Genomic DNA, 26,844 nt, shown 5'->3' with positions numbered 1-26,844 from the left:
AAAAACCCCCCATCTTGGTATAAAACGAACTCTCCCTGAAACAGGATAGCAATAAATGTTGAAACAGCGTTAGTACAACAGTAATGTAGTGGATGTGCACAAGCTCAGGTTGGTTCTCAAGAACATCTTGGAGTTCTTCGACATACCACAGAGGACACGAAGGTCCCGCATAGGGAACAGGTTTATAAAGGACCAGTGTTGTACAGCATAACTGACAGGGATTTCAAATTGATCATTCAACACACATATATATATATATATATATATATATATATATATATATATATATATAAATATAAATATATATATATATATATATATATATATATATATATATATATATGTTAGTTTTTAATCTACACAGTTGAATCTTTCATCATTTTCGCGAGAGAAATCAGAACAAGGGTGCTACAACATTTGGACTGCAGGCTGACAAAACCATTATTTTTGATCTACAGGGAAAGGGAGTCAAACAGTTATAGGTTCAACACAGCTGGTTACCAGATGAATCATAGCGCCTGCACAGCTGGATAAGAACAAGGTAACTGTGAGGAGCTGATAAGAACACAAAGAGAAAACAGAGCACATGTCTGAAGGTCAAGAAAAGTAAAACAGCAGACACCTCTTTGTTTGCATGCAGGTCTATTGCTTTTCAAAAGTGGTACATGTCTGAATTGTGACTTTGCACTGTTGATAACAAAGCTCTTTTGTTTTGGACTTCTTTGCTCCTTTCTGAGCTCCATGAGTAGCCTCTACCCATCCATCAGCGCTCACTTTACTATTTCAGTTTGTAGGCAGAATTGCACCAGCACAAAATGAAACTTGAGTTTTAAATTTATTATGGGGCTCCAGTGGTTTGGTGGCCACTGAGCATTTGTGTTGCATGCCTGTTTTCTTGGATACACTTGCTCTGTGGGTCTGGTGGTTTCAATAGCTTGTCCTTGCTTTACTTTTACTTGCAGATGTAACACACCCACCCACACACACACACGCGCGCACTTACCTTTTATCCCTCTGGGCCTCCTTCTTATCCATAAGGACAGGTACACAGTTCGTTAGCTCGGTCCAGTCTGCGTGCAGTCCGCAGCTCCAGCCGGTAGAGAACCGGGAGAAGAGCCATGACTCCTCTTTCCCTGGCCGGTGGCACGTGCATTTCTTCTGTCCTGGCTTGCAGTCGCACGGCTGCTCCAAGCGAATATTCCTCACCAAATGTCTCCCGAAAGTGGTTCCTCCGGTCTTCTGGATGTGCAGGAACACTATCACGTCGTCTCCTTTTATGTTGAACTCCACGTGTCTGCCAAGGTCTCTCTCGGTGAAGTTGAATTTGGACGGTACCTTAGGCGGGATGTCGTCCTCCAGGTAGAAATCATCGCTGTCCATGTACGGGGTAGAAAGTAGGCTCACCCCGCTCAATTTCTCCCCAGCCTTAAAGTGGCACGAGTGGCTGCCAGCGGGGCATATGTACTGGTAACCTATCATAACAAAAAGCACGGCTAAAATAGGAACCAAGATGAGCTTACTGGGTCTATCATCCATCATCTCTGGATAGTGTCTTCATTCCATTAAGCTACTGTAAATAATAAGCAGCACCCATGGGTTCTTATGGGCTCAGCACTGCTCCATAGCCTCGGATGGATTCCTTATCTTTAAATGCCACATGTTGATCAGATAAAACACACAATCTGGACAAAATAAAAGTCCCTTTTTTGCTTAAACACAACAAGCGGGCAGCAATGCGCTTGTAATCTTGTCCGTAATCAAGAGTCATGGCATTAACATTTGAGACAATCCAACTTACAGATCCGTGCAGCTCACATGCACGTCTTTCAAGTTGAAATGAGGGAACTGACGAGTTTTCCCCCTCTCCTCCTCCTCTTCTTCTTCTTCTTCTTCTTCTTCTTCTAGGGTTTTTTCTGGTCTAAGTTTGCAATGCGCTTCATTTCGGTGGCAGACTTATCTCAGCAGCAAATGTCTCGCAGCTCGGACTGTTACGCTGCATCCTCCCGGAGGCATCCTCCTCGTCGTTGGTCCGTGTGAGTGTGCTGAAGCAGTGTTTCCACACAGAGGAGAGGATGATGCTGATGCTGCTGCATCCGAGTGCGAGGATGTGCGCTCTGCTCTCGTCTCGTGTTGGTTGGGCTATGAGCGCTCTTACATCCCATCCCATCCCATCCGCCCCATGATCTTGTTGAACGTAGTGCAAAACCAGAAGCCCACCCGGACTCTGAACCGAATACTACATGGAGATTTAAGCACGTATAAATAGCCTATACCAAATCCACTGTAACTTTTTTTAAAGCGTATTCATCAGAGTGTGACTGTTCACGATTAAAGAGATAGCCTATAGCACGATCCCTCCTCTTAAAGACCACAAGTGGATATTGCCTTCACATAGCCTAGATACAACTTTAATATGCCGAACTCACAGTCCATTATATTATATGGGGAGCCAATTAAGTGAAGCAGCTGCTTTCTCTGCAGCAATAATGATTAAAGTTGCATGTGAACCATAAAAAAGTGTTTCCCAAAGTGGGGCGCGATGTAGGGCTATACGCTTAATAAAAACAATGCATTTTCACCGCTTGCAAAACATGAATTAGCAATAGTTAAAATAAAATGCAAGAAAAAAAAAAGAAACTTATTTGTGTTTGATAATAAAATAAGGAATCTATCTATCTATCTATCTATCTATCTATCTATCTATCTATCTATGTATCTATCTATCTATCTATCTATCTATCTATCTGATTTTTGAAAGCTGGATGAGTTTTTGTTTTTGCCAGCTTACTCACTTAATTTCGCCATGGATATCCGTTTAAATCCAGGCTATGCCGACTGTTCTCACACCACACACCTTTGCCCTAACTTTAGGAGCTTCTACAGTCATGTGTGAAAACTCATTTTCCATGCTCCAAAGTGTCTTCTCAGAGCATCTGCACAGTATGCTGCTCGGAGGCAAGGCCCAGCTGATTCAGCTTGCTTTTAAAAAGAACCTTAAACAAGTTTAAGTCCGGATGGAAGGATGAGAAGGTTCTCTGACGCTGCATCCAGCTGTACTGACAGGAGGACTGGCGAGAGGACAGCGCTGCACTGCTGCCACTCAAAGTACGGGTAGTTTCAAAGTCTGTGTGTATGTCACATGTCAATGCATATCCCTCTGTTGACTGTTTTAAAATGCAATGTTTGAGAGATGCTTCTGGTGTTACATCTAATATGTTGTATAGTCAAGTGTGTTATGGATATTCATCATAACATTGCTTATGTGGTGTAGGCTATACTACACTGTAAAAAGAGATATACTACTCAATAAAATTGAGGCAGCAGATTGCACACATTATTATTAATTACATCTAACATTGTTAAAAGTTGAGTTAATGTAACTCAAATCAGTTGCTAAATTTGTGTTTCAATCTGCCACCCTTTAACACATTTCATGAAAAACAACAAATCCTTACCTGTGCTGTAAGGGCCATCGTCCCTCTCTGGGTCTGACCGTCAGAAATATGCCAGCTTAGATGAAAATCCCCGTCCTCCTTTTACAGTTACTATTCACAGAATCTCTCTTTTTTTAAATTATTTTTTCAGGCTTTTTCTGCCTTTATTATGAGAACGATAGCACGTGGATAGATATGGATATTGTGAGAGAGAGGGGACTTTTATTTAGATTATCCAATAACAGAAATTCTTATGTCAAAAGGTTTTCTGCTCACCTTTTAGTTGGGGGCCCCCTGAATCGTCTGCGGAGAAGTCCCCCAACTCCACCGCACATGGTCCTAACTTCAGACTCGTCTTGTCAATCAGACATCACATCAGGGTCACCAGTTGAAAGATTTTTAGGCTGTGTCGTCTTATCTGAAAGGAAGATCCAAATGAGATCAAGTCAAAAGCTGGTTTATTGCAGGCTGATCACAGGTAATACAAAGAGCCACCGAGCTGAGAATTTCTCTGCTCGACACAGGCCAGCAAGAAAGAAAAAGAACTGATAATGGCAAAATAAGAGTTTTAATAAAGACAGTATCATGACGGATAGTTTCAGGGGACCATCTTCTGCTATCTGGGCAGTAGACTAATACAGAGAGGTACGACTGCTGATTGATGTGCAAAAACAGTAGACGGAGGGGTACACAGTGCTGACTGTTTTGCAAAAACAGGAGAAGCAGTGACCTTGAGCAACTAGAACAAAGAGCAGCTGGTGACAAATATATGAGCAGTACACTTATAAAATATGAATTTGAGTGGTTTTGTTTTATATGTATTAAATTGAACAAAAACATTTTTTTCTGAATTTAGAAAGAACACGAAACAGGATATACAGGTGTTTTTAACTTAAAGGCCACGTATTGTGTAAAATACACACTACCATCATTTTCTTACTTTAATATTTGTTCCTTGTCGGTCAACAGTTGCTTTTAAAATATTTATACAAATATAGAGATTAAAAGTCCCCAGCCTCCTCTTATGTAGGAGGTGGAACCAACCATAAGGGTGTGGAAATCAGTTTACTGTCAGGTGAGTATTATCGGTTCTACAAACAACACAAACTATCTGCAATAAAGCTAAAGCATGTCATGTTTCAGTTAAGTAAATACTGACACTACAATACTAAAACTGCCTTTTAAATAACATTTTTAATCTCAACAATCTAAACATCCCTCCACTTCTACCAAACATGGCACCTTCCTTGACACTAAAAAACTTAGAAATTCACTCGCTAAATTGGTTGCTCTGGAATGTAGACCACTATTAGTGGTAGAAGATAAGGGGTTAGAAAATGTGCTAAAGGAAGCAACGTGTGATCCAACTTTCCAACTGCTGTGCAGAAAAACTAATTTCAAAGAAGATCCAACAGCTTTATGAAACTGAGAAGCAAGTACAATTGGATGCATTGTTTTCATTCATCCACTAAATTCCATTTAGATTGAAAAGTGTTTCTTTTTAGGGCAAATATTGTGACGCACTTAAAATGCGATTCATTTCGATTAATTACGTAATTAGAAAGCCCTGAGTGAATTAGTTACATTTTTTTAATCAAGTCCCACCTCTAATATTTTTATACCAACCTTTTTTATGACAGTAATCTGTGCATTTTCTTTTGTCTTGTAGTTTTCACTCCTTATTCAGTCATTACAGTATTAAAAAAACCCTCTCCTTTGTCAACCAAATGAAATTGTTGAGTTAAATTATTCACACTTTTTTTTATGTCTTGTGACCAGACGATAGCTGCTGAATTCAAAAGCAGAAAAGAGGCGCAAAATAACAAAAGTGCTCGTCAACTAAAAACTGGCCAATTCTATTGAATTAGATTCATTAAACATTCTCTTAATTTAGAATTACATAAACATAAAGATTATAATTAATGCAAACAAACATTTTTGTTTGAAAATCACTTAAATAATTGCCACAAAATCAATGACACATTTATATTGAATACATTTTATCAGACATATAAAGTTAAATATACATGACTACAGAATCATTTATTAGTGTACCGGGTCATATTGCTGTTTGTTATGTTTAACATGATGTTTGCGTGCTGCGCGAATACAGTATGGATTATTAAAATATGTGTACTCGCTGATAATAATTGTGCCTCCCCCATACATTTTATATGCCCCCTCAGGACTAAGGTCTGGCGATGGTTTTTGGCGGCTTATGAAACCGACTCAAATAAATACTGATTCCTCTACAAGGAAACAAGACCATCAGAAAATCAATGTGATATTTGTCTATGGACATTTTGATGCGTATTAACACTGCAACTGGTGTCCCTGACAAAGCTTGCAACACCCTTTGTTTCCAATTTCTACCTGTAGCTATACAGCAGAGATCCAGAGTGCTAAGGAAAAAGCAGGATGATTTTTTATCAAGAACATTTCAGAAAAGAATCAGGGAAGAGGTAAAACAGCTTTGGGGTTATCAAACTCAAATGAAAATGGTGGTTACATATGGTAGGTTGCAGTGAGTTCTACTGTTGTTTACTGTAAATAAAGAGCAGCTTGTCTGAAACTTCTTCATGATAGGAAGACAGTTTTGTGTGATTTCCATAATGGGTTCTGGATCAACTTGGGCAAGGGAAGCACTTGTAAGCCTGCATAAAAAGTGTTTTATAGTGTTCATGTGTCCTATTTTAGAAACTATTGATGGTAATTTATAATTGCTAGAAGGAAGTGGGAGGTCGAGTGGAAGATGCCATGATGCTGATTATCTTTCTGATCAATACATATCCTACATTATGGTCAAGGAAAACCTTTTTTTTTCTCCCCATCTATAAAATAAATAATAATTATAAAAAGAGTAGCCTACTGTGCATCTGCTAGTGAATAGCTGCCAATTGCTTTTTCTTTATTTATTGCTATTATGATGTGTCACTTGAAAACACTGCACTCAAGCAACTTATTATGTGCTGCACATTCACATATAATCTGTGTAAAGGTTAAACTATTTTACACATTCTCATACTTGCACCTATACTCACTCAATCCAAAGAAGAGCTACAACATGCGTAAGAGTTTGGTGGGAAAATGTTTAAGCTTCAGCGTCTGTCCGTTTAGCTGTCTACCGCTCTGCCAGAATAAATTACCACGTAACCAACACGTTTTAAAAGACTATGAACCCTCCATCACTAATGTAAGCTCTTTGAACAATCTTTAATACTGTGTTTAACAACATGCTCATCATGCTGTATTTTTATCATCAACGGTTGTGATGGGCACGCGCGGCAGTCAGCGCGAGACGCCACAGTATGCGGCGACCTGCTAGCTGTGCTGCTAGCTTCCCAAAATACTAACCTGGAGCCCTTTGCTTTGTATGGAAGCGGTCAGGATTAGTAACGGGGGTGAGGGACATATTACTGACAACATAATTACACCAGGGTTTTGAGTTTTTAACTTAAAACACAACGTGTTTGTAGCAACCGGTCTTTCTAGACTGTGTGCTTTAGATACTGTCACGGTTCATGTTTGAAATGTAACACGTTACACTGCATATTGATAGTGTACCGTTTTTTCTATGCGACAGTTGATTTAACTTTAGTCTGATTTATGAGCCCTCTGAGTTATTTTACAAGTAGGACTAACGAACCAGGTGATGGAAGTGTTTTTTTTAAAATGCCATTTAATTTAACTTTGGTGTACTCTGTTGTGTTGTGGTTTAGATAATTGTTAGAGCAACTACTACGTGGCACTGAAAGAAACCTCTTATAAGAACCCAAAGGAGCTTCTGTCACTTATGGACGACGTGGATTTGTGTTTTTCTGCCTCCGTAGGTTCATGTTACACCTTTGCCGGAGATAATGAGGAACCTTATTGTGCTGTTACTACTGTTCCTGAACATACAAGGTGCCAGATCAGCACCCAAAGGCGTCACTGCCAGTCTAAAAGCGAAGTGGACAATGACGCCTTTTCTCCTGGAGACAAGGTAATTATACCCTACTATAGTCTATGGACTTCCATTTCATGCTGTCAATCATTTTGAATCACAGGGTTTTGATTAGGGAGTCTAAGCACGCCAAATGCATCACGTTTCCCTCTGAAAAATAAAGGCAAGGAATTGCCTCTAAATAGACAAAGTATAAGGATAAGGATAATCTTTATTGATCCCCCAATGGGGGACATTTGGGTGTAACAACAGCTCCAAAAAACAGTAAAACAGGGAATAGAAACAGCATCAATAGCAAAAAAGAAAAAAAGAACAGCTATGAGCAGCAAGTTTACATGAATTAAATAAGGAGGATAAAAAAATACAAAGACTTAAATAAACCAATAACAACTAATGTGCTTAGAACGTAAATACATTTCAATGCAAAACTTACTGTTTTATGCATACATACATTTACTAATAGTATGTTCTTAAAGGGTCTTAAAGGGTAAGTTCTTAAAGGGTCATATATCTTATATTATTCTCATTTTTGAACAGTTCCATGTGCTCTAAAATAAACATGTGTTGGGCTTTGGTCCAAATATAATGAATATATATTATATAAAAATATAATGAATATATATTCATTATATATGATCAAGCACCAGAGGGGGTTTGTGACCCTGTAGAAACCAGCTCTCTCAGAAGACGTTTTTGTGTGTGTCTCTTTAAATGCGGTGACACCCCCACTCATGTTACCGAAATAAATGTTCAAAAACACTGAAAAAGGGAAGTTTTCATAATATGTCCCCTTTAAAACCAATTCACCCCCTCATTGTCACTTAACTAACTCTTTTTTTTTTTTTTTAATTTTTCATTTTGTACACTGCAGCGAGTTTATCGGAGAAGATGGGAATGAGAAATTCTGGCAGTTTGTTGACACTGTGAAAGAGCTCACTGTATACAAGCAAGGGGGTATGTTGTTTGAATCACCTTTGATTTCAGAGACGTTATTGCTGTATCAAAATAGACCGAGAAAAACTGACCGTGATGTGTCCTACAGAGTCTGTGCGCTCCTACTACAACCTGATCATCAAGAAGGCTGGCCAGTTCCTCACAGATCTTCAAATTAACCTCCTTAAATTTGCTCTGGCGCTACGATCGTACTCTCCAGCTGTGCATGCATCCCAGCAGGTACGTTGTGATCAAAACAGTATGTCGCGAATGTACGACCCGCCTCAGAAGCAGCATGGGACTTTCACAAGAGTGCCATGTTCACTTGTTGTTAAAAGCAGTCATTTTGTTTGTTGAGCCTCGTATTGATCCAGGGGGGTCTTGAAAGCCTCACTTTAAGTTTTTTTCTCAATTGTTTTGGGTCAATCTTTAAAAAGACTCATTATTTTCATGACTACTGTGTGAATTTCTCCAGATCGATAACTCATTTTCTCAGAGCAGTGCGTGTCTGTCTCTGTGGTTTCTTACAAAATGTATGTACGTTTTAATTACCTTAAATTGATCCAGGGACAAAACTGTTTGAATTAGTGATCATAACTTGTAAAACTGCCTTAACTGTCAACTGTCATGTATTTATCACTATGCCGTCAATGCCACATATATGAAAAGCATTCCATAGTCTGTCTAAACTCCACGAGTTAGTTTGTGATGATTATTATTATTATTATTATTATTATTTTTAGATAAAGAATATCCTGTAAAATCCAAATCACAGTATTATGCACAAGCACATGTGCCCAACTGAAGTCATATGAAAAGATCATCAAAGCTTTATCATTTTTCGTTAAATGCCAGTCTTACTTAAGTACAAATGAACTGATGCATACAAAGGTATTAAATCACTTTAAAATGTGGTTTTCTGGATAACACCCACACAAGAACTTTTGATATTTTTCATGGACTGGGTTTGAACATACAGCCTTGAAGTTGGACTGTTTGTAAGATAGGAAGCCGCCGTGCCTAAAAACGGAGTGTGCAGCTGCAGCTTTGACCGGGTTGATGGGAGGGCCATCTGCTTTTATCGCTACACAAATATCTGATCAACGTTTGGAATCAGTGGATGTGAATTCTCTTCAGATGTTTTTAGTGTCACCACAGGCTGAAACTTCCTTCCTTTGATGATACTCTGATTGTTCTCAGATCACCATCACAAAGCTGACATTTAAAGTTCCCAGTGTGATACTAAAACAGCTTCTGAATAGATATGCCATCAAGTTCATACAGGTATTAGTGACAGATGACTCCCCTCTGGATTCCCTTTAGCGCCACCAGCAGGTTAAAGTCGTTGACTCATCATTCAACAAGTCAACATTTTCTTGTCTAATAATAAAGTTTGTTACTAAATACCAGCAAATAAATGTAAGTATTTTTGTAACTTTGAGCAAAGTACACATACGCTAACGTTAGCATTTCTAAAAAAAAATGTAAACGTCATAATTGTCAACATGTCCAGCATGCCGGCTCTGATGATATAATGTCGCTGACGGTGAAAGCAAAATCTTTGATCAGCGTGATAGAGCAGTTCCATCAGAAGTATGACTTTGCATCCAGTAGCAGTACACAAGACATTAGCAGTAAACAATAAACAACCGCTGCCCCCCCCCTATTTTCTGTATATGATAAACCCAAATCAAGATTTAGAAGCCCCCTATGTGACGCAGAAGAAACAAATTACTAATTAAACCTGTGCAATTAAAAATAGACTAATCCTTTACCAGTATTCTAAGACTATGATCAGTTGGACTTACGTCCCCATCTTAAGCAGTTTATCTTTTTTTTTTTTTTTTTTACATTGCACACAAAGTGCGAGCTTTAAGTAGGTTGAATTAGGAAGACTTTACTCATTTGGCTCCTTGGTTCTACTCCTGTCACGATGTGACAGTGATGCACTAGTTGAAAGATTTCTCCAACGTTCAGATGTGTTCAACGTTCGAGTGAGTAATGGCCTTGATGGGAAATGGAGTGTTTGGCTGCGCGCTTTAAACTGCAGTGGTGATTACTTTGAACTCCAGAGAACACATTCATCACTTAACTGTTTTCACTCTGATTAACTTTGGCTTATGTTCAGGGACGAGGGTTGAATCTCGACTCGGTGACTACAGACTTGCCATTTGTGTTCTCTCCGTGAGCGTGTAACACTTGATTCCCCGATGAGTGACCTCAACGGTGACTCGGCCTGAGAGCGAACCTGGCAGTGGTCGCATCATTATTGCGGCTGTCACGAAGAAATGGCAACACGCGTGCAGCTTTTGAGTGGAAGAAAAACTCCCAATCAAGCCAACATGGTGTCGTTCATTTCTCCTCGTTCTGCTTCAAACAGATAGCCGGGGACGAGCCTCCGCCCGAGGCTTGCCCTGCCTTCGTCTCCGTCCACGGTCAACAAAGCTGCAGCACCAAGGACGTCAAGAAGCTCCTGAAGGCAGCAGCAGGCAGGTAACACAGAATTGCATCATTAACCCCTCTGTGGATGAACTCCATCTGTTGACCTGGAGGGGGGGGGAGATCTGGAACAAGATGTTTTTTTTTCTTTTAATGCCTTTTATTGGTAGTGCCTGTAAGTCAGCAATTTTTTTTTCCTGCATTGTCCAAATGTTCGCAGGCCCAGACCGTATTTGTACAAGCACGATCACACATATCCGGGGGCCAATAAGACAGACGTGCCGGTTGTGATCCTCTATGCCGAGATCGGAACCAAGAAGTTCACCTCCTTTCACAAGGTTCTGTCGGAGAAAGCCGAAGAGGGCTCACTTTTATATGTGCTGCGGCATTTTGTGGCGGTGAGTAGACGTGGTATCACGTCGACGTTCCCCTCGTTAAACAACTTGAACACACACTGCGGGTATGCTTCACCTCTTTCAGAAAAGACCGTCTAGTAATCTATCTCGTGCGTATACCTGCTGCTGTTTGCTGGTTACTGCTCTGTGCCGTAGACATCCCTTGTTTCTTCTTTACTTATACGACGGTGCAGTTGTGGTGATATAACAGTCCTGTTTTATTCCCTCAAGAGAAACTGGTCCAAAAGCAGGGATCATCAAGTCCACATTGCATTGCTTCCAAATGTTCGAAAAGATTCAACGGATTCCGCAAAAACTCCCTCTGGCCCGTACACAGGTGCCTTTTATGGCCTAAAAGGTTCTTTTATTCCTGGAGACATGGTTCCTTTTGTCAGCTGAAGAAAAGCTGAGTGTGGGTGTAAAAGACTTCTGATCGTGCCGGTGGTAGACTGAGGCGGCGCTTTGAATCTGAGCGACATCAGAGTCAGGGTTGAATGTCGGCGAGTCTGCCGCTGTGTGTGCCGGGGCTTTATGTTACAGATAATAACCTATTCTTACAGTATGTTAATGAAAAGTCCCTGCTAATAAACGGACAAGCTTAATATGAAAGCCAAGCACGAGGGTATCAGTGGAGTCCGTCTGACTTGATTCAACAAAGGGGGGTTACTTTATATTTCTCTTCAGCTAATCGTCCAGACCGGGCTGAAGCTCATGCCTTTAAGCTCCCTAAAGACGCTCAGAGGCATTTAGGAACATGGCAGTAAAAGCGGCAACTTTTGAGGCGTTCCAGTGAGCATTTAGTCTCCTTTTTTTTTTTTTTTTTTTTTTTTTCCAGCTACATTTATTTTTGCTCCTAATCAGTATTGTTGGAAAAAATCATGTGGTAATCTCGTTTAGAAATGTGATGAACCTTAGAAAAAATGTCATCCTCCTTTGACACTTTCACATGTATGCTGCTGAAACGCTGAGCTCCCATTATATTTCCAACGATGCCGATGCTTGATTTACATGTCTGCTAATTTCAGCTGTGGCTCAAGCAGGTGAACCGGAAGGTAACAAGACGGAATGTCATCATCATTCCGGCGGTTCAGTGTTCACAGCAAAAGGCAGAAAACTCTCCCTGCAGTCACGTCCATAAAAATGAAACACCTCCACACCGTTTTAAATTGAATCAATTACTCTGCCTCTGTGTGTTTGTAGAAGCCAAAGCCTCAAAAGATGCTTTTATCCGGGTACGGTGTGGAGTTGGCTATCAAAAGCACAGAATACAAAGCTGTGGATGACACCAAAGTAAAAGGTCAGTGGGTTCCCTATCAAACATTACCAGCTGCTTCCTCCTGTGTCAACAAATCACAACACATCTTTTCACTTTGTAGATTCCAAGACCGTCACGAATGCTGAGGAGGATAACAACGATGAAGTCCAAGGATTTGTTTTTGGAACGTTAAAGTAAGTAGCTTAGCTGTAGCATGCTAATTCCAATAAAGGTTATTATTTTGTCTTTCTTTGTTTTTTTTTTCTTCATGTTATGGAGCTCCTAGACATCCTGTATTCAGCAGGACTTGATAAAAAAAAAAGAGAGAAAAAAAAAAGACTCAAAGTGATGTGTCAGCTTTTTTTCGTCTTCTCTTCTCTTACCTCTTCTCAGGAAATCTCACCCTGAACTTCAGGAACAACTCCGAGAACTGCGCAAACATCTGCTGGAGAGCACCAATGACATGATCCCTCTCAAAGTGTGGGAAATGCAAGGTATCTGCTCAGTCGTTAGAAGAGTGAAAGCAGATCAAAGACAGTTGGGCTGTATGAGGAGAGAAATAAGAAAGGGTGCTGCTCGAGCTTTTAGATGACTAAAAATATGAACATTTGTGTATAAAGAGTTTTTTTGTTTTCTACACTTTCAGAATCTGATTTTTATTTTTTATTTTTATTTTTTCCCCACATAGAAGGAATTTGTCTTGGTTTATTGGTGCAAAACAGTAAACAAGGGAAATGAAGCCAAAATAGCAAGAACTAAAATAAAATGAAATAGAAGAAACATTACTCATATAAAATAGAATTAGCATGAGAATTTTTCAAGTTTCAGGTACAATTTGAACTCATTTGATTTGTTCTCTTGATGATCTGTTTCCTTCAGTTTGGGGCGGCTGTGCCTCAGTCGTCTCTAAACAGGATGGGGGGGGGGGTTCGATCCCCGGCTCCTGCAGCTACATGTCAGACGTGACCTTGGGAAAGACATTTTAAACCCGAGTTGCCCCCGGTGCTTCGTCGGCGGCGTGTGAATGTGTATGAGTGGATTAGTTCATTTGATGGATATGAACACTGCAGCCTCTTCCATCAGGGTGTGAATGTGTAGGTGTGACCTGTAATGTACAAGTGCTTTGAGTAGTCAGAAGACTATTGAAGAGCTTTACAAGCTCATGTTACAAAATGTACCCTTTTTTTTTTAAACGCTGCGTGGATATTAATCGTCTGCACTTAACTGGAGTGCTGAGATGTATAAATGTTGTTTTTCTCCGTTTCATCTGGACAGATCTTAGTTTCCAGGCAGCTGCCAGAATCATGTCCGTGCCAAAATTCGATGCCTTGAAGCTCATGCGAGATCTCAGTCAGAACTTCCCAAGCAAAGCCAGGTAATAAAAACAGATCTCATTTTCTCTTTTCTGGCTGACTGGCTCACACTTTTTGTCCCTTTCCAGAATCCATATTGTTAGAAAGCCCTGCTCTGTGTTAAAATATGTGAGTCCACAACAAAATGCTGTTATCTCAGTTCACATGTCTTCTGTAAACCCATTTGTTTGAGCATTATCCACAATAAGTACATCCTCAAAACAGAGATGTAATCGTCCTTTTTTTTGATGTGCGCTCGGCTCAGGCAGTTTGTAATAACATCCAAAAGTGCTGAGTAAGAGTCGGATGTTTACAGGGAATTGACTGAAAAAGCACCATCTTGAGAGCCCACAGTTTTTTTTTTTTCACAGATTAAAACTGGCATTTTACTGCAGGCTGGGGATGTGGTAAAAGCTGATGGTGACTGTACATGTTTTACTGTTCCCACAGATCACTGACAAGAGTGGCCGTAAAGCAGGAAATGAGAAAAGAAATTGAGGAGAACCAAAAGGTGCGATATCAATAAGCCGCTTTTCCACACGACAGTGCAGGAAGTTTTCGCTGATAAAATCCTCAAACCACGCACGAGTTCTATTTAAGTGACTGAGTTTCTCATCTCAAATCACAGCAAGATCAAATGTGACATTTAATTCTTACTTCTCTCTACATATCACTGTGTCTTTTTCCTCTCTCTTTTTTTTTTTAACATTTCAGATCTCAAAAGTGAATCAAGTCATTTAGTTTTTCTGGATTTTTTTTGCTGATGATGATAAACTAACACTTCAGGCTTGTTCTTTCAGCGTCTCAGCGAGACCGCTGGTGTTCACCCTGGAGACGGGGAGCTCTTCATCAACGGGCTGCACATTGATTTGGACTCTCACAACCCTTTCAGGTAAGGAACCCAGCAGGAGGGAACACCGGGCCTGCCTCTCTGTGCTCCCCAGGACGGCACAGAACTGCTTCTGTGTTCAGAAAATCGATTGAAAAGTCCCAAAGTTTGTTGCACAGTAAAACCACTTACACACAACTTATGTGTATAAATGAATAACCTGGGAAGTGTGATTTTTTTTTTTTACAGTATATTGGACATCCTCAGAGGAGAAGCACGGGTCCTGGAGGGGCTTCACAACCTCGGCATCAAAGGAGAGCATCAGGGGAAGCTGCTGAGGCTACCTGTAAACGCTGTGGACGACAGCTACGCCTTAGATATCAGACATCCTGCTATACTGGTGAGCAAGCTGGAAAAGCACAAGTTTCCAACTCTGCAGGTGTTCTGTTCTCTTTGTGTGCTCGCTCCAGGCTGTGAATTGGCAGACACAGTTATCCAGTCTCAAACCTGCCAGGAACTTCCGGTATTAATCGGGAAGGTTTGCCAAGAATAAAAAAAGAAAAAAAATCAATCAAATTAAACCTCTCAAGTTTCATTCTCGCCCCTCTGGTTGTTTAAAAAGAAAAAAGAAAAAGAATTGTATAATTATGAAAATGCCAAAGAATGTCTATCCTCCCATCAGAGAGATCTGCCTGTTCAGTGTGTATCTCCCCTCCTGGAGATGTTAGTGCAGTATGTGTGACCGAGAGAGACGCACTCACATTTACACACAGGAACAAGAAACCGGATCCAACACAGTTCTATTCATAGAGCAGTTGTATGCTGGTAAACAGCTCTGTTTGTATGCATGGCGTTTCCGGATTATCGAGGAAGCAGGTTACTGTCGTTAATCTAGGTTGATTCTGTTCACCTTTTACTCCAGATGAAATATCTCAAGGCTCAAGTAGTTCACAGAGAAGGAATTTCACTTCCAATAGCCACCTCATGTGACCCTCTGCAATGTGTTCCTGCTGGATATCAGGGTAGGCGAACTGTCCGAGTTAAAGACAGGGTGGAGCTTCTGTTGGAATATCAATCACATGCAAAAAACCCCCCCAAAAAAACTCAGACTTCACTCTGAATTGTGAACTCCTGATGAGAGTATCTTTTTTAAACCGGCCCTCTCTTTGTTCTTCACTATGTCAGTGGGTTAACGACATCGAGAATGACCCGACATACCGCAGCTGGCCAACCGGTGTCCAAGAGCTCCTCAGGGCCACTTTTCCTGGAGTCATCCGGCAGATCAGGCGCAATTTCTTCAACCTGGTGAGTCTCCTGAAGGCCGGAAAGGCGGCGTTTAACTGAGACGAGTTCGACCGTAGCTCAGCTTTGTTGCCTTGATCGAGAGCTGTGATGTAAACTAGAGAAAGAAGTATTTGTAAGTCTGTATCGTGATCCAGCTTTTGATGACGATATCGTCCATTGGTAGGTTCTGTTCCTGGATCCGGCGCGGGAAGAGAGCGTCGAGCTGGTGAAACTGGCCGAGCTGTTCTACAAGCACAAGATCCCCCTGAGGTCTGTGCCGTTCTCTCTCACACCTCCTGTGCTGTTTATACAGACCGCTCTTGGCATTTATAATCTTCACCAGGTAGTGCCTCTCATTTCACCGGCAAATGGAATACTTGTTTTTGCTCCCTTTCCGCAGAATTGGATTTGTGTTTGTTGTCAGCACCAAAGACGAGATTGATGGCTTCTCAGATGCGGGGGTCGGATTTTACCGACTCTTAAATTACATTGCGGACGAGTACGATATTTCCCAAGCCCTGATTTCCATGTTCTCAGTAAGTATGTTACCTCCATATTTGACCTGTTGTTTTGAGCACATATTGAGAAAAATAACCAAAGCACACTCCTTCTTGCCGGTTCACGCCTTCTTCGTGCCTCAGAAGTCCCGTTGTTTCATTGGGCCTCACGTTATCCCGTGGTTTAAGATGTTATTGGACACGATGACTGAGTGGGATTTTTTTGCCTCCGCTCGCAACAGTTTGAAATAGAGCGAGAACGTATCGACAGTAGCTGGGATCTGAAGGCAGCGACGGTCAGATCTAATCCGACTTGCCTGTCTCCCTCCAGTTGTACAAAAAAGTCGCCGTCGGGGAGTCGCTGTCTGTTGAAACAATCTCTTCATACCTGAAGAACAAATTCCCTAAAGCCGGCGCTGAAAGGATTCTAGGTGTAGAATCGGAGTATGATGACAAAAGAAAGGTAAGGGCTCGGATGTTTATTAAAAAAAATACTACATTTGTAAACTGAGAGCCTCATGTTTTTTTTTTGTTGTGTGGGGTGTGTGTGTGGGGTTTGTGCGCTCCAGGATGGCGCCCTGTTCTACAAAAAGAGCGGCCTGGGTGCTCTGCCCCTGGCTTTATTTAATGGAGTTCCTCTGAGCCCTGACGAGATGGAACCAGACGAGCTGGAAACGATCATCCTGCAGCGCATAATGGACACAACCACTGCTTTCCAGAAAGCTGTCTACATGGTACGACACTGTCCGAAAAGGATTTTTGAGCCTCTTTCTAACACTCGTGTATTCCTCCCCGCTCCTTCAGGTTCTTTTTGTTCTGCGTCCGCACTCTGGGCATGAAGCGATGTAACTCGTGTCTGTTTGATCCTGTTCCTCCAGGGTCAGTTGACGGAGGGTTTAGATGTTGTGGACTACCTCATGGAGCAGGCTAACGTGGTCCCCAGGATGAACCCTCTCATTCTAAGCACAGACCGAAAGTACCTTGACTTTACCGCCACGCCAGGTGACCGCCGCCACTCGTCTCAAACCTTTTAATGACGGATTTCATGTCCCCACTCCTCCTCACTTTGTATTTCTTACCGTGCAGTTGTGGATGAATGGGAGGACACGACTATGTTTTCCTACTTGGACTCCAGAGACAAAACAGCCGTGATGGCCAAGAGGATGAAGTATTTCACAAATAGCGGTGAGAAGTGGCTCATTATTTAGTGCCTTTTTCTTTTTCAGGAACAAAAGTGATGTGCAACAGGGAAAATATCTCGTGCGGAAGCTTCTGCATATTGTTGTCGTTGCAATTCTGAGTTTACTTGATGAGCGATTTCCAAACGCACGTGAATCCTATTCTGCTTTACTGATCTGTGAGTAAGCAGACTCGCTGCAGCTTTAGGAACAAAATTATCAGGTCTGTCTGTCTGTCTGTCTGTCTGTCTGTCTGGTCACTCTGTCTGGTCAGTCTGTCTGGTCAGTCTGTCTGGTCAGTGCTGCTGTGGAGACTGATTGCCATCCTCTCTATGTGGACTAGTCGACTGACTGACTGACTGACTGGCTAGGTGAAGTATAACTATGACAGGTGGCGCATTTCTCCACTAATATACTGCGCTCTCTGCCAGATGTCTCTCTCACCTCTCCCACACAAACTGAACATTCTTTTTAATGATTACACCTCTCTCTCTCTCTCTCTCTCTCGCTCTCGCTCTCTCTCTCTCTCTCGCTCTCCCTCATCTTAGTTGTCTATGTACATGCATGTGCTAACCATTATAGATCACTTGATCATGCTAGTGCTGAAGAACTGAAGGATACTGCAGTGCAGACTGATAACAACACCCTATGTCATGTATAGAATGTGTTATATTAGACATGTAATGACATGTTGGACTTTAACAAGCTGTTTAAAATCAACCCTGATTTTTTGAAAGACTGACTGATTAGATCTGAAGTCTGAAATTTGTCTCACATTTACGACATAGAAATTAAAAAACAAAATAGAGATTTTTAGAGGGTTTTCTTTCTTCTTTTTTTTTGGCCTTTTTTTCCAATAGGACAGCTGAAGCGAGACAGAAAATGTTTGGATGAAAGAGTGGGGTATGACTTGCAGCAAAGGGCCAAGGTCAGATTCGAACCCACAGCAGCTGCGAGAAGGACTGTAGCCTCTATACAGTAGGCCATCCGGCCCCCCAGAAGATACAAACATTTGACCCAACATTCAAACATCAAACTCATATTCAGAGGCCTTCAGGGAACTTTGAGCTGAGATTCGGAGGGAGAAAATAGCATGTAATTAATTGCAATTAAAATGAATTATTGCTTTAATTTCAGAACCACACTTATCACGGTTACCTTTTCTTTAGGTGAGGATGGGATGAGCGCTGTGACCGTGTGGATAGCTGATGATCTCGAGAAAGTATCAGGAAGAAAACTTCTGCTCAATGCTCTGAAACATGTGGTGAGTATCATCTACTCTTTTTTTCCAAAACAATAAAAAAAAACCCAACACAGTCAGTTTGATCAATTAATCAACGTTTTGCGTTCAAGCCTCTCTTTGACACGTCTTGCTTCTCGCGAGCTGAATTTGGGCGCAGAGTGCAAAGAGGTTGGATTAAATGGCCTTTATTATTCATGTGTGTCAGCGCACATTTCCTTACTAATCACACACACACCACCCTGAACACAAACAGGATGCTGTATTAAATATGTTGATGGCAGATTGAATTTATATTTCACTTAATTGTTCCCAAAACGTTGGAAAGTAAGAAATATTTGACAATAAAGCGTCTCCTCATTTACTATTCAAAGATTAGATTCTGTCCGACACCTCGAACAGGAAACTTGCTGACTCATGTTCTGTGAGCTCAACATTAAATACAGGTCGACAGTAAACTTCTACTTTCCTTATTTTTCCCTGCTGGATTCCTTGTCTGTGTTCTCTCGTGTTCCCTTATTATCCACGTTGGACAGTCAGTGTTTCTGCACGTATTCACAGGAAGCACGCTGGAGTTTGGCGGATATGGAGGAATGTTTGGAAACAAACAGAAACCAAAACGTTCCCCCGTCTCTCGGAACGCGAGCTCCATCTGGGTCAGGAGGAAAAGCGAAACGAGAACTGCGCCGAACACGATAGGGCCTTATATGTCACACACAGGAACAGAGGAAAGTCCACTGAGACGCTTTTAGACTGCCAAAGTTCATTCAACCTCAAACTAAGTACTTAATCAATTCTGAACATGTTGACTCACAAAACTCCTGAAAAGAGTTTCCTCTTAAATAAATCACTGTTGTTAACTTTAGAGGAACGAACAGGCGATTAGTGTTTGCCACGAAAAAAAAAGATTCCTAGCAAATAGTATTATCAAAAAAAGGAGACGCTCCTATTGTTACCTTTTTTAGCAATCAACACACTCCTCCCAGTTCTCTCCCTCAGTAATAGCTCCAGTCTCTGAAAATATGAGAATGTATGATATTTGTGTGAACTATATCATTGCTGTTTGTGTGTGTGTGTGTTCCTGCGAGCAGAAGGCCAGCCCTGGAGTGCGTGTGGGGGTGATAGATAACCCCAGCGGAAAGCCCAGCGAAGATAACACTGTGCTGTACAAGGCTCTCTGGGCTTCTCTCATCACGCAGAAGAATAAGGCTGCAGCAGAGTTTGTGCAAAAACTCCTTAAAGAGGAGAGCAGCGCGCTCCTCCAACGAGGGACCAAGATGAAGGATTTACTGACGCAGGTAAAGGAGGGAACTTAGATTTGTTTTGATCAGATTCCTACCATTTCTTTTTCGAGTAACTGGAGCCCCTATCTAATGCTTTCATCATTTATTTTATTATCGACTTTTTTTTTTTTTTTTTTTTTCTCGCAATTGCATCACAGTCGGAGTGTTTCCCGTTCTTAAGGTACAGCTTTGCAATGCAATGATTTTCTTTTCAATTTTTTATCTGATGTAAATCTTGTGCTAAAATATCTGCCTAAAAGACGCAGACGGGTTTGACCATCACTATTTCCTTGATACTGATCATGTCAGTGGCATGAAGTAGTTCGACTTGTCTGAAAGAGATACAGCCAATCACAGATCTGCTTTGAGTCATCAATCTGGATTTATAAATCCTTGATCAAACACTTCCTGGTTTTTGAAAGAGCAGATCTGAAAGTTTCAATGAGTTCACGCACAAATCCTGGAAGTTAAGTGACTTTTTTTAAAGTCTAAATTTGAATCATTATTTCATTTCTGAAAATCTTTAAAATGTTCTAGTTTGCTGTGAGTTCAATATCAAAGAATGTAGTGCCTCTGTTTTTCACCAAAACCCAAAAGCTACACATACAAGACTCATGTTCACCTTCTCAATACTAATGCTAGTCATAGTTCCTATGTTTTGTTTTTTTCCTGAAAGTATCCGATCAGCGATCTTGCCTCTTCATGGCAACTAATCTCCAATGAAAGTCCCACAGACAGTCTTAAAACTATTCACATCAACAACAGTCACACTGAAATAGCGTTCCTTCCTCGTCCCTCTGTTCCACTTACGTATGCTCTGCAACAAAAGGACGTGTCGGTGTGAGTCTTATCAGCTCTTTTTAACATGTGTAAACCAATTAGTGAGTAGCATAACACTGGAAAATTCATGTCGTATGGGGTTTAAAGCGGGAATGATGTGCTTCCTGGCTGACAGGATGATCATCGTTTTAAGTCGATATGGGGGGAATTTAGATTTGTTGCAGCAGCCACCGCAATTTGCTGAATGGTAACAAAGCCTAACGCAGCTGACACAAATATGTTCTGATGCCAGCAGTATGGGCTCGTTACAAAACCGAACAGGACTGTCTGCTGTGTTGAACGCGCGAATGCCTCAGAGGTGATGAAATGGGCTCTTTTGTTTCTTCCGACGTGGAGGGAAGTCCTAAAAAAAAAAAAAAAAAAACCCACGGACAGCGAAAGCCAAACAAGAGAGCACGGCAGCACAACAAAACCTGTTTGATGCGAGATGAATACGTTAGAAGAATTCAGTTTATTTGGTCCTGCTTTGCTTTTTTTTTTTTTTTTTTGTGACATTTTGAAATAAAGTTCGATTCAACTGGGAGAAAAAATAAACATACAGACACAAAGTAATCAGATGGAAAGGTCCGTTTCAGGCCAGAGTAGTGAAAGAAGTCAAAAACTTGAGGTACCGGTACTTTATCACAATGATGCAAAATCCTTTAAATCCAATACTGCCATATAGCAGTCCTCACTGATTTGCAACACTGCTTGGCATGGACTCACACAACCAGATATTTAAGGGACCGCCACCTCAGCTGTTCTATGTTGTCATACGGTTTGCGAATGTGTATATTTGTGATAAAATGTGTCAGTGAAGTATTTATCTGTTACAGTGAAGTAGAAGCACACAGTTGAGGAGAATGGTGATTGATGGGCCGATCTTCTTTCCTCTCCTGAACACCAGCTTACAGAATACATTTAGAGCACGCGTGATGTTGCACAGCCCGGGGATGCCAAGACATGCGGCCTACTCACTGTCAGTTCCACATGATCTGTCACAGGAGAGGGGGGGAGAGGGGGGAGAGGGGGGGGTGGGGGGGGGGTGGGGGGGGGACGCAGCACAAAGCGGGCTCCACATGCTGAGTCCGTAACTTAAAAGGTGCTGCAGGATCCCTGCTCTCCAAGACCTGATGAATGTGCCCAGCTCCTGCTCCAACGTTCACAGTACCGTGAGCCTCCTGCGCTCAGCCAGGCCTGACCGTCACTCTGCTGCAGTAAGCAGGCTGTTCTGGTAGTCTCCATGCCGTAGCGTGCATCATCCACCCACACAGCATTACACAGAATAACAAACCAAAAATCCACAGGCACTCATCAACAAATCAGCTGACAGGAGAAGCTCCTACCTCCCCCATCAGGAATAAGTCATAGAGCACAGGTTACATTTGGGACCAGCCATAACAAACTGCCCTTCAATTATACCAGCTTTACAATGGGGGAGAGAATAGGCTGGAAATAGCAACGGGAAGATAGGAAGGGGTGGCTGTGCGAGCTGAGACACAGAGTCGAGGGATATGAGTTTATTATTGGCTGCCAGACAGACTTGCTGACTGGCTTGTGCTGACATTATTGGTATTTCACCTGTTCTCCCGAGGAGAGATGTTGGAGAAACTAATAACCTGACTCCACAAACCCTCCGCACTCCCACACCTAATTTGTTATAGACAAAAAATGGCAGAGGCTTAATTAAGAGTTTGTTAAATTAATTACAAATTGATTAATCTCATTGTCACACAGGCACTTTTTTTTTTCTTTTTTTACAGCTCGGTCCTCAGGCTGAAATATATTTTATGTTTGAAAGCTGCAGTGATTTTTTTTTTTTTTTTTTTTGCTGATGCCAGGCATCAATGATATCGTGAATAATTTTCTGTTTGCCTCATTTAATTTTTCTTTGTTTTTTTGGGGTCTTTTTGGTGGGACAGGATGTTAAGGTAGAACACTCCTTGAGCTGGCCTGTTGGATCTAACAAAGACAAGTGCTTGATGTACTTTGAGCAAGAAATCTAACATCCCAAACTTTTTTAATTTTTTTCCCCCCTGCTCCAGAGTATGGACAGAGATGCCTTTGAGAAAAAGTTCAACACACTGGAAGTGGATTTCATCCGCAGTCAGCAGCTGTTTTGTCGAGAAGTCCTGAAACTGAGGCCTGGACAGCGGGCAGTGATCAGCAACGGCAGGGTGAGCGGACACTTCAACTCCAACATAGCTCAACGTGTTATTTGTTTCTTTGGCGTACTGATCGACGGCTAAACCTTCAAGTGTCCCAGACGTGGGAAAATGTGCTGTCATCCTTCGGTGCAGTAGGAGTAGAATCCTTTGAGCTGCTGTGTTCTCAGCTTTCTTTGTTCTGTCAAATCAGCACGCCTGTTCCTCAGAGGTCACAGCGGGCGCTTGAGTTTGTTTGTGTGAGTGTCTGTCTGTGTGTGCGCAGCCGATGAATGATGTCACAGTGACGCTGACAGGCAGGCGTAAAAAGGCCAACCTTTTTCAGACGGCACTAACGTGTGATATCATTTCACATCTCTGTGCTGCAGAGGCCGGACTCTCCTCTCAGTATAGAAAAAGAGGAAAAGCAAGGCACGGCACTGAACACTGCACAGAAAGAAGAGTTTCAATCACATGACAGGGAACAATGACTAAAGCAGTAGTAAATAAAATGAGTATTAAAGCTGTGCCCTAACCACATGATTTTTTCCTCGCGTTAGATCCTCGGTCCGTTTGAAGAGCAGGACGAATTCAGCGTGGAGGACTTCCACTTACTGGAGAAGATAACGCTGAGTGGTGCTGCAGAGAAAGTCAAAGCCAAAGTGAAACAGATGGGGATGAAGCCAAAGCAGTACGTTTGGATGTTTCCTGCCTTTTTATCCAACAAAAAAAAAAAAAACTCTCTTGAATATCTGAACCTGTCTGTGAATACCCCTTCATTAGATTAATTGTGAGGAATTAGGATATTACTTTATTTATCCCCAATGGGGAAATTCAGGACACTTCAGTATTCTATTAAGTTTTTTTTGTTGCTATTTTTGCTAATTTTTTATTATTATTATTTTTTGCTTAAAAAAATCCTCTGATTTCCTTTTTGAGAGATAGAAATGGTCAAATATCTGATGTCATGTGTTTTAGGATTTAAAGCAGAAGGTTCGGTCACCGTTAATAATGAAGAGGTCCACCTTGTTAACAGGTGGACTTAACATCGTGCAAGCTCTGTTTGACTTCTCTCCTAACATGTGGTGTTAATAAATGATGGACTGACCCCGCTGCACCTCTCGTCCCTTAGAGCCAGTGACCTGATCATGAAAGTCGATGCCCTCCTAACTGCAGCCCCCAAAGGAGAGGTCAGGAGAGACGTCGCCTTTATCAAAGACAGCCACAGGTGGGCATCACTTTCTTCGACTTCGTCATATAGACTCTGCAGTCTCTTAGGGAAGTATTAATAACTCTCCTTTTGTCAGAATGGATCTAAAAAAAGAAATCGCTACGCCATCATTCCAAGCAGTCGAGAAAGGCGAATCTTTTGATTTGCAGTTTGGCTGACTAAGCTTTGTATAACCTTGTGTTGCTGAATCCACTTTAACGAGACGTCCTCTCTCACAGCGTGCTGCGACTCTCCCCGCGCGAAGACGAGGTGTTCTACGACGTCGTGGCCGTTGTCGACCCGCTCACTCGGGAGGCACAGAAGATGTCCTCTCTGCTGATTGTAAGCAGCTCTTCTTTGCTTCCCATCGATTCACAACGAAGGTCACAGAAACACCGAGCCTCTGATGATTCATGGTTAAATTCTTTAATGAACAAAGTGTATGTTCAGAGAGCCAACACCTGCCAATGATTCCTCAAGTCGTTAAAATTGATCAGAAAGTAGAAAAAGTCACTTTGTCATCTAGCATCCTATGTGAGCTAAAAACAAGCATGCTAATTATTGCTTGAATGGATTCATTTTAAACGTACGTAAATCTGGCAGAGATATCTCTCTGAGTCATGACTGTCTGTGATGAGTGTCGCCTAAGTATCTTTAGGTCATTCCGTGTCAATTTATGTCAATACGCGTTAACCAAAGTGTGCTAACATTAGCATGCTAACACAATAATGAAGGCCACAGGTAATTGCAGCTCAAGCAAAGGACAATTTTGCCCGCCGCCTGCACTTAATGGTGCTTAATTATGCTGCGTTGTTATTCATAATTCCTTCATGCGGGGGTTTGGAGGCGTGGCAGAGCGTTTTGTTTTGGTTTAGTGTCCTGGAGCTCAAAGGCGACATCTACTGGATCAGTAAGTGGCACGTTCCTCCTTTTTTAAGAAAGGATTTCCTCAGGGGGCTTAGTTTGAATCTCATTAGCTGCTGTGTATTTCTTTGTATTTGACTTCAGTGATTATGAAAACTTGAGTCAGCGATACAGCCACCTTCAGAAGCTGTTATTTGCAGCGTCTCATTTTCAGTAGTGGACTGTCGTTCGGTGAAGAAAAAAAACATCGTTCCAGCATATCAGCATCTTGGATGGTAGAAAGGAGGCCGATCATCACACTGCTCTTTTATTCTCAGACCATTTTGATACCAATAATCATCAGAGACATTGTGTTCAAATGCTTCATCCGTGCAAACCTTTTTACACTTCCTGTTTGTCTTCTACCTTTGTGCTGGGCTGGGCTCCACGTCGCATCCTGAATCTCTAATTGGATCTCCTCTTCTGTGACCGCTGCAGGTGCTCAGTCAAGTGGTCAACGTGAGACTGCAGGTGTTTATGAATTGCAGGGCCAAGTTGTCCGAGATGCCCCTCAAGAGGTAAGCTGCAGCTCCAGCAGTAATTAAATTTCCCTGTTTGGCTTGTTTGTGTATCCTGTGACCACTGCAGACTTAGCATCTCTGCCTCGCTCCTTCCCTTTGTAAGATTATACTGCACAGATTCAATCTGCTTAATAACACCACCTTATTGCTTTGGGCCTCCCCTCACATCTCCGGGCAAATTGCTTACAGCTTCTACCGCTGTGGTTCACGCCACGCTGTAAAAACAACAATATATATATAAAGAAACAACAACAAATTGTTCATTAACATTTGCAGGAGTGAGTGAATGTTAGTCGTTATGTGATTTAAAGTGTTTTCTTTCTTTTAATTTGTTCTGTAAGGGGTTGAGTTGTTTGTCGTTCGGGCTTCATTGTTTTCTTTCTCCGATGCCTCCGGACAGACGGAGTTCAGCTTCAGTCTGAGGGGACGGTGAACCGCGTGACCTTGATCGACCCCTGTCAGAAACCAGCTCCAGTTCAAATAACACAAGTTGCCCCTTCCTCAACCCTTCACACTTTTCACGTTGGCCTTAAATTGCTGTTACCTTTTTGACACACAACATAAGTCATGAAAACACCCTCTTGTTTTCACGCTCCAGATAAGTGAAAGTGTGCGCTCAAAGCTGGCCAACATCCCAGTGCAGAGCCATTTGAGCCAGGAAGCTTTAGTGATTGAGAAGTTTTGTGTTGCTTTCCTTCACATTTAACTAACCAACACATAAACCAGGCAGAGATGTGATTCCTAAAGGTAAAACATTTCAATGATCGAGAATCACCGGAACCTTTCACCTTGAAGACTTTATTAGCTTTTAAATAAGGAAATAAACAATAATCAAAAAAGTGCTTAGTTCTCTTTTTCAGGGTGATATCGAGTTTAAAAAGAACAACTCCTAATCTCTATTGCAGAGCCATAAACTCAGTAATCCTGTAACCCAACCCTCTGAGATGCTGCTGTCAGTGCAAATCATCAATCCCATCGCTTGTCGCTGCTTTATTTAATTCAGCTGATTCCTCTCAGTGCAGCAGAGACACCACAGGGCTGCTCTTCTCAAACTGCAAACCTTTTTTCCCTCTCGCATTCCCGCGCTGTGAAAGCAGCTCCCGTCTCACGCTAAGGAGCTAATGGCGCCTCTGTAACGTTCTCTGTTCTGGTTCACCCCAAACACAGCTGCTGTGGCGTGGATTA

The 26,844-nt window shown here is 41.7% G+C and overlaps 2 protein-coding genes and 1 long non-coding RNA gene across 6 annotated transcripts in view; 1 reads left to right on the top strand and 2 right to left on the bottom strand.

Moving 5' to 3' along the window:
• Positions 1-2,214, bottom strand: part of hs6st3b (heparan sulfate 6-O-sulfotransferase 3b) — a 53,259-nt gene extending 51,045 nt beyond the window's left edge. The window contains exons 1-2 of one of the 2 annotated variants that reach the window (XM_079356740.1): positions 1,799-2,214; positions 1,004-1,472 (exon numbers count right to left, since the gene is read on the bottom strand). In XM_079356740.1, the coding sequence (XP_079212866.1) occupies positions 1,004-1,380 (377 nt within the window). In that variant the 5' untranslated portion in view covers positions 1,381-1,472; positions 1,799-2,214. Of the gene's footprint in view, positions 1-1,003 lie in introns of both variants that reach the window. The other variant, XM_079356739.1, reaches the window with a different exon arrangement.
• A 625-nt stretch (positions 2,215-2,839) lies between these two features.
• Positions 2,840-6,564, bottom strand: LOC306833290. Its single transcript, XR_013780335.1, has 3 exons — positions 6,476-6,564; positions 3,711-3,852; positions 2,840-3,596 (listed from the first exon to the last, which is right to left on the bottom strand). It is a non-coding gene; the product is annotated as an uncharacterized lncRNA (long non-coding RNA).
• The window catches only part of uggt2 (UDP-glucose glycoprotein glucosyltransferase 2), a 35,286-nt gene continuing 14,923 nt past the window's right edge, over positions 6,482-26,844 (top strand). The window contains exons 1-27 of one of the 3 annotated variants that reach the window (XM_079358441.1): positions 6,482-6,627; positions 7,265-7,416; positions 8,249-8,331; positions 8,420-8,550; positions 10,691-10,803; positions 10,970-11,147; positions 12,345-12,441; positions 12,521-12,593; positions 12,793-12,893; positions 13,675-13,774; positions 14,202-14,262; positions 14,552-14,643; positions 14,830-14,980; positions 15,766-15,885; positions 16,049-16,134; positions 16,265-16,400; positions 16,693-16,824; positions 16,931-17,095; positions 17,240-17,363; positions 17,448-17,546; positions 18,709-18,803; positions 19,871-20,077; positions 22,927-23,058; positions 23,586-23,716; positions 24,158-24,253; positions 24,475-24,577; positions 25,577-25,656. In XM_079358441.1, the coding sequence (XP_079214567.1) occupies positions 6,499-6,627; positions 7,265-7,416; positions 8,249-8,331; positions 8,420-8,550; positions 10,691-10,803; positions 10,970-11,147; positions 12,345-12,441; positions 12,521-12,593; positions 12,793-12,893; positions 13,675-13,774; positions 14,202-14,262; positions 14,552-14,643; positions 14,830-14,980; positions 15,766-15,885; positions 16,049-16,134; positions 16,265-16,400; positions 16,693-16,824; positions 16,931-17,095; positions 17,240-17,363; positions 17,448-17,546; positions 18,709-18,803; positions 19,871-20,077; positions 22,927-23,058; positions 23,586-23,716; positions 24,158-24,253; positions 24,475-24,577; positions 25,577-25,656 (3,167 nt within the window). In that variant the 5' untranslated portion in view covers positions 6,482-6,498. Of the gene's footprint in view, positions 6,628-6,713; positions 6,836-6,861; positions 7,084-7,264; positions 7,417-8,248; positions 8,332-8,419; positions 8,551-10,690; positions 10,804-10,969; positions 11,148-12,344; positions 12,442-12,520; positions 12,594-12,792; positions 12,894-13,674; positions 13,775-14,201; positions 14,263-14,551; positions 14,644-14,829; positions 14,981-15,765; positions 15,886-16,048; positions 16,135-16,264; positions 16,401-16,692; positions 16,825-16,930; positions 17,096-17,239; positions 17,364-17,447; positions 17,547-18,708; positions 18,804-19,870; positions 20,078-22,926; positions 23,059-23,585; positions 23,717-24,157; positions 24,254-24,474; positions 24,578-25,576; positions 25,657-26,844 lie in introns of those variants that run through there. The other 2 variants (XM_079358442.1, XM_079358443.1) reach the window with 2 other exon arrangements.

This window comes from Symphodus melops (genome assembly GCF_947650265.1).
Source record: "Symphodus melops genome assembly, chromosome: 12".
Classification (NCBI taxonomy): Eukaryota; Metazoa; Chordata; class Actinopteri; order Labriformes; family Labridae; genus Symphodus; species Symphodus melops.
Note: the sequence above shows the minus strand (reverse complement) of the source record. Positions and strands in the feature narration are given on the sequence as shown.